Source organism: Plutella xylostella, chromosome 11 (assembly GCF_932276165.1).
Source record: "Plutella xylostella chromosome 11, ilPluXylo3.1, whole genome shotgun sequence".
In the NCBI taxonomy this organism is placed as follows: domain Eukaryota; kingdom Metazoa; phylum Arthropoda; class Insecta; order Lepidoptera; family Plutellidae; genus Plutella; species Plutella xylostella.
The window spans coordinates 3,260,116-3,266,069 of NC_063991.1; the positions used below are offsets into that span (position 1 = coordinate 3,260,116).

Genomic DNA, 5,954 nt, shown 5'->3' on the forward strand with positions numbered 1-5,954 from the left:
CCAATGTACCTCATCTATTCGGTACTACTATTTTGTATAGACTTTTATCATCATCATCATCAGCCCGTGATCATCCACTGTTGGACATAGGTATGCCTCTCCCAAGGAGCGCCACAAAACTCAGTCCTCGGCTTTCCTGAAAAAACTTCGCGTACTTTATTTGTTCCAAACAAAGTACGCGGTTTTCTCTACCATTTAAAATTACGATGATGGAAAAATTTATGTATTCACTTCTCCACTTTACTTGCTGATGTGTATTGAAAGAGTATGTTAATAATGTATAGGTTCATTTTGTTAAACTATATATTTACAGTCTGCTAAACAGATATCTGACTCCCTTAAGGATATGATCCAGATATTTAAACCACTGAAGGCAAGAATAGTTTTCAAATGTTAGGTGGTATTTCGGAGGTCAGGTATCTGCTTGGCGGACCGTACTATATTCTTAGATAAGTAAGAAATTGTTTAGTTGTCGTTAGAAAAGTTTTTTTAATGTGTGTAGTGGGAGGGAGTTACGGAACCGTAAATATATTTTTTGGATGCAGGTTATTTAATATTTTGTATTGAATGTACAGCCTGCACAAGAAAAAAAATGACCCCTCTCAGGGGCAGGTTTAGTGCCAATTTCTCCATAGTCGGTTATCTAACCGACCAAGGATTGGTTCATCAATATATGTCATGGCCATATAATAATACCTGGTTATGCTCTAACTGACTATGCATAAATTGCTTTTCCCTCAGTCTAACCTTCCTATACTTTGTTAAATATAGGAAGAACCCAATGACTTTTGATTGACAGATGCTTATGCCTGGGGAATAAAGTTCACTTTCTCTTGAAAGCTCACCAATGACAGATAAAATGTAAGTATAGATTTGATAGCTGTCATAGGGCTCTCCTATATTTTACAAAGTATAATTCTCATCTTGATATGCTATTTAGAATAGCTATAAAAAAGGCAGAATATTTTTCATATGAAAACTTCCTTTCAGCATGCGTAGCACGGGGCGCAAGACTTCGACGTCGTGTGCGTCTTTCGCCCCGTGTTAGGAATGCAGCTTAATTTACCTTTACCCTGCGGCCGCTACACGGGATCGTTATCGACGCCGATACTCATTTAATGCGAGTACCACCAATCAGAGCGTTGTATTTATGGCGAATCCCGATATACAGACGTTTATCTTCGTCGATAACGAACCCGTGTAGCGGTGACTGATGCTCTGTAGATACTTATCTGTATTTTTTTCTCAATTACTTCAAAGCTCAAAATTTAAACTATCATTAGAAATTATATTGTTTAAGAATCATACATTTCTGTGATGTTGTAGTAAATAATGTATAAGTCAATTCAGAATAAATGTTCTATGTTGTATAATTTAGTATTTTATTTACTCACACATGAAGTGACCACTTTATTTAGCGGGCACAAGGATCAGTCATAGGTAGGACTCATGCTATATTTAGTGAAGAAAATGCAGAAAAACAGTAACAAAAAATAAAATTTATTCATCATTATTTACACTATTTATAAACTCCTCATCCATCTTCTCAAATTTCTCCGTCATATCCTCCGGTACCTCAACCGAGTTGATGTCTTCTAGACCAATCTCTTCTTCTTTGCGAATCAAAATGTCCACAACATTCTCGCACGCCAGCAACGCCTTAGGATCTTTCTCCCACTTGTGGTACTCCCTTAGCACGTAATAAACACCATTCTTCCTTAAAATTTCTCGGTTATTCTTCTTAGAACAAAGCCTGTTCAGTGTTTCAACAACCATTTGACGTATATCTACATTGTTTTCCCGTTTCTTCTCTTTGGGTAAGTATTGTAATGCTATTGGTAAAGTGTCCATCTCATCATCTGGATACTCCTCGTTGCCCATTAGCGGTGTCAGCAGGTACGTCAGCAAATCCAAGTCTAGACTGAGTAAGAAGTTGTGGTATTCAGCCGAAAATGAAATGTTACGTACGGTGCCTATAGCCCCTCCACGTCTTATGTTAGAATGTTCGTAATTGCAGAATGGTAGCAGTTTGATCAGTGGAATGTGAGGGTTCTCTTCTGTTAGCCATTTTTGTACTCTGGGGCTTCGGCTGAGGTTGCTAAACATTGGTGCTAGGTAGTTTAAGTTTGATCCTTTTTTGTTGAAGTCAACATTTGCAAAGACAGTCAATAGGTCGTTCAAATGTGGCATGAATGTCTCGAGGCAGAGATCCAGCTCGTCCTCTAGCCTCGTGATGTTGGAGAGCACCATGCAGGCCGCATCAGCATCCTTTTTGTTCGGATTCATAACATAACCTATAAGTAATTCAATAACATTTTTGTGCAAGTCTGGCTTGTATTTGATGATCTCTTTAGCTCCGTCTGGATGGGCTGTGACGTTGACGAGTATTAGAAGGGCATTTTTAGCGATTTCTTCGACTTTATCGTCTGTAAGTTCGATTATAGACCCGATTACTCTTTCGTTCTTCAGCAGTGTCTTTACACCTTCGTCCCCTCCAGAAAGCCCTACTAAATGGTCCACCGATATATGTTTCAAATCTAGTCTCGATTCTGGTTGCAGGAACTGCACTAGCTCGTTTAATGGGTCAGCAGACATTATTTTAATTTAAAATTAGTAAAATTTAGATTTCGATAAACACATGTGATGACAGAAAATTTACCAAAACATGGTAACTGTCACTGTCATCTGTCAATGTCAAAACAGTGTAAAGTGTCAATTATGCCAATGTCAACTGTTTGACTAAATAAGCGTTCAAAAACCTACACCCCACTTACTACGCCTACTTCTAATCAGTCAGTGCCTCCACCACCACAGGTCCATCATGTTTTCATTTCATTATATTTTTTAGCGTAGGTATTTGCATTATATTAGACTTAGATACATAAGTAGGTACTTTTAATTTGCTCAAAAAATACACATCACAAATACGTAAAAGTGTCAACATTAATGTGCTACATAGTATGGATTATAAGGCGCCCTGTGTTTAATGACTCATAGCACACTGAGCGCCTCAAAGCCTATGACGTGCGAGCGGTTTTCTGAAAGATGAGGGTTTTCGCTTATTTTCGGTTACCGACATTAATAAATCTGCTGACTTAAGTGGCAGTCTGGCAGTTATCCGACTGGCCTGACGTCCGTTCCTTTGAGTAGTCGAGTTTTTGATTGGAGGCCACGAACAGTCAAACGTAGAGTGGGACGCCCGCTGGACCGACGACTTTAAGCAGGACGCTGGAAGTGACTGGATGACAAAATAACTACCTTCCTACCTACCCAAAAGTAATGTATAGCCAAACCAGGAATATAAAAACCCTGTATCAAATGCGCCACATTCGCGTTGAGGACTGCAGCACTAAGTATAGTCATACCAATGTGAATTGGCCATGCTCAAATTTATAATTGTCATTTTTTTATTATTTTGAAAAGAGTGTCAGTAGCTCAGTGAGTGGATATATCCTATGGGTTCTTTGGAACTTAGTAACATTATTCTTTACTCACAAGACTGTTACAGTGAAAGAAAACATCGTGATGAAACCCACATTTACATTACAGTTGTGTAGGTATTTACCTTGTAGGTACTCATTAACGGCAATTTGAAAATAGTGAAATTGTCCTAAAGGCATGTTTGCTGAAATGGTATTAAGCATTCAAAAGACAAGAGTTAGTGGCTTAATATTTTTCATCCTCACAGGAATTCGAGATAAACTACATCTTAGCCTTGCATGCAGAACTATGTATGTTGTATGTTTGTTTTATCCAGGCAATGGGTTTAACTTTCTTATACCCATTGCCTGGATAAAATATGTGTTAGGTATAATCAGTCAAAACTACAGTAATAGCTTACAAATTTGCCGAATTCATTTGCTCTTACTATACTATACACCTACCAGTCATTTTGACAATAGTATCAGTTATGTTATCATGTGGAAATAAGTCCAATCCCTCGGACTTTTTCTCCGACAAATACTTGTGTATGTGGTAAATTAGTTTCCTTTTACGGCTATGGATAGCTTTCGGTATTTGGAAACACAAAAAACTGACGAAAGCTATAATAAACCCTACGCATTGACAGCACCACAGTTTGACAGCAATAGACAAATGACATTTTGAGTTTATGACACTTTGTGATACCAGTGCAAGAAAAAAGTTCTATTGCTTTTCCGCAATATGGCGAGGGTTTTTATATTCCTGGTTTGGCTATACTTAACTAGGGTTAAGAGGGTCAAAATATTATAAAAACAAATGATTTTACGATCAAAAACTTTAATTTAATCGACTATGTGATGCGTATCAATACATTTCTAGACGTATACTCTATGGTTATTTTATAATCTGTATTCTAGCGCCACACAAACTAAGTTTAAGTAAGAACTTAAAAGTTACCCGTTAGGTAAAAGCTAAAAAGGTAGGCTAAACGTACAAAGCGTAAAAAATACTTGGTAAAAAGTTATAAAAGAATAACGAATCTACAAATAGCTGTCTGTTTTAAACTCTTTATTATGGAACATTGGAGTGTTTTTCTACAACAATTTCTTGTAGAATTACTTACATCTAAAGCTAGGACGGAAATGTATTTATAATAATGATTGTATGGTATGGTTAATACGTAAGTAGGTACGTTTACGTGTATAAACAACTCCATAAAAATAAGTGTAATAGTAGCATAGATAGAATAGAACAACTTAGGTAGTACGGTTTATTACAGTCGTCGAAATATAATAGGCCCGTTTTGGACTTTGGACAGCTACACAAATTTGCTAATTTACTTGATGAAATACATAAAACGACACATCATCTGGCTTATTATTAATTAATGGCCGAAAGAAAAAAGAACTTTTAAAGCACCAAAAGTTACTAATTGTTTAGATTTTCCATTATTTAGGTTTGACACCAGCTCTGCTGTCACCCATACATTTTGGAGCTGTCCAAACGGGCCTCTTATATTTCGACGACTGTAGGTACAGACTACTACAGACATTACGGATCTTGTCGTTAAGATAAGCGTCCAACTGTATCATACGTACTTATCGGATCGAAAAGATGTTCATAAATGAATGGAGAAACGTCGGCAATGCCGATGAAGTGGACGCACTTGTGTGAATTTCTATGGGTGCCTACAAAGAATACTGAATGCGATACGTCCGTTGCGTACGATTCCGAAAGGTTGACGCTTACCTTAAGGTAAGCCTTTAATTAAGTAAGTATTAATAGGTAAGTTACGTTTACGTGTAGGTATTTAAACAGTTCCATAAAAATAAGTGTAAAGGTAGCATAGAATCGAACAACTCAGTTACATACCGACACAAAAAAGTATTTACAGAAAGTAAAAAAGCAGTTAAGTTTACTACACTCACGTGCAAAGACACGAAATGGCCCCAATTTTTTTAAGCATTGAATAGGTAATTTTTACAAAATATTTACTTTTTCACTTGGTAATAAACTGATGCGCCGTAAAATGTACTTGAACATTGCAGAAGGCATCATTAAGTTAGCTTTTTTCCGTTTAGAAGTAATTTGTTGAATTTCTCAATGGATTTTTTTTCATTGCCCGTGAGTGTATATTTTAGTAAATTTTGTGAAAACGGCCTTTGTCACTGAACTGACTGATATTTGACGACCGAATGGTTTAATGGTTTAGGTATATTGCCGCTTAAATTGATACCTAGTGTAAGTATTACCTTAAGAACTAAGTTTTAATTTGCCACTAGTCTTAGGTACTTTGTAAGTGAATTAACTTATTTAACATAGACATTTCTAATCTGAAGTCACACATTAGATTTATAACACTCTATGTATGTGGCAGCTATTCTAATACAGTTAAAGCAGGTTACTTGTGTATTGAGCTCCTAAATTAGATAATAAAATACTGAAATAGTTACGGAAATTAAGAAAATGCTTATGTCTATAACAAAAATATAAGTAGGTATAACATATTTTATCCTAAACATGAAAGAGTA

General features: G+C 36.4%; 1 protein-coding gene across 1 annotated transcript; it reads right to left on the minus strand.

Annotated features, from left to right (window-relative positions):
• Window positions 1–1,479: 1,479 nt before the first annotated feature.
• LOC105398816 (protein HGH1 homolog) lies at window positions 1,480–2,668 on the minus strand. The gene has a single exon (XM_011571047.3). The coding sequence runs from the start codon at window positions 2,593–2,595 to the stop codon at window positions 1,501–1,503; it is 1,095 nt and encodes a 364-aa protein (XP_011569349.3). The 5' UTR covers window positions 2,596–2,668; the 3' UTR covers window positions 1,480–1,500.
• Between the last annotated feature and the right edge of the window lie 3,286 nt (window positions 2,669–5,954).

Excerpts from the sequence above, each read along its gene's own strand:
- LOC105398816 (XM_011571047.3), bottom strand. The coding sequence starts at position 2,595 with ATGTCTGCTGACCCATTAAACGAGCTAGTGCAGTTCCTGCAACCAGAA.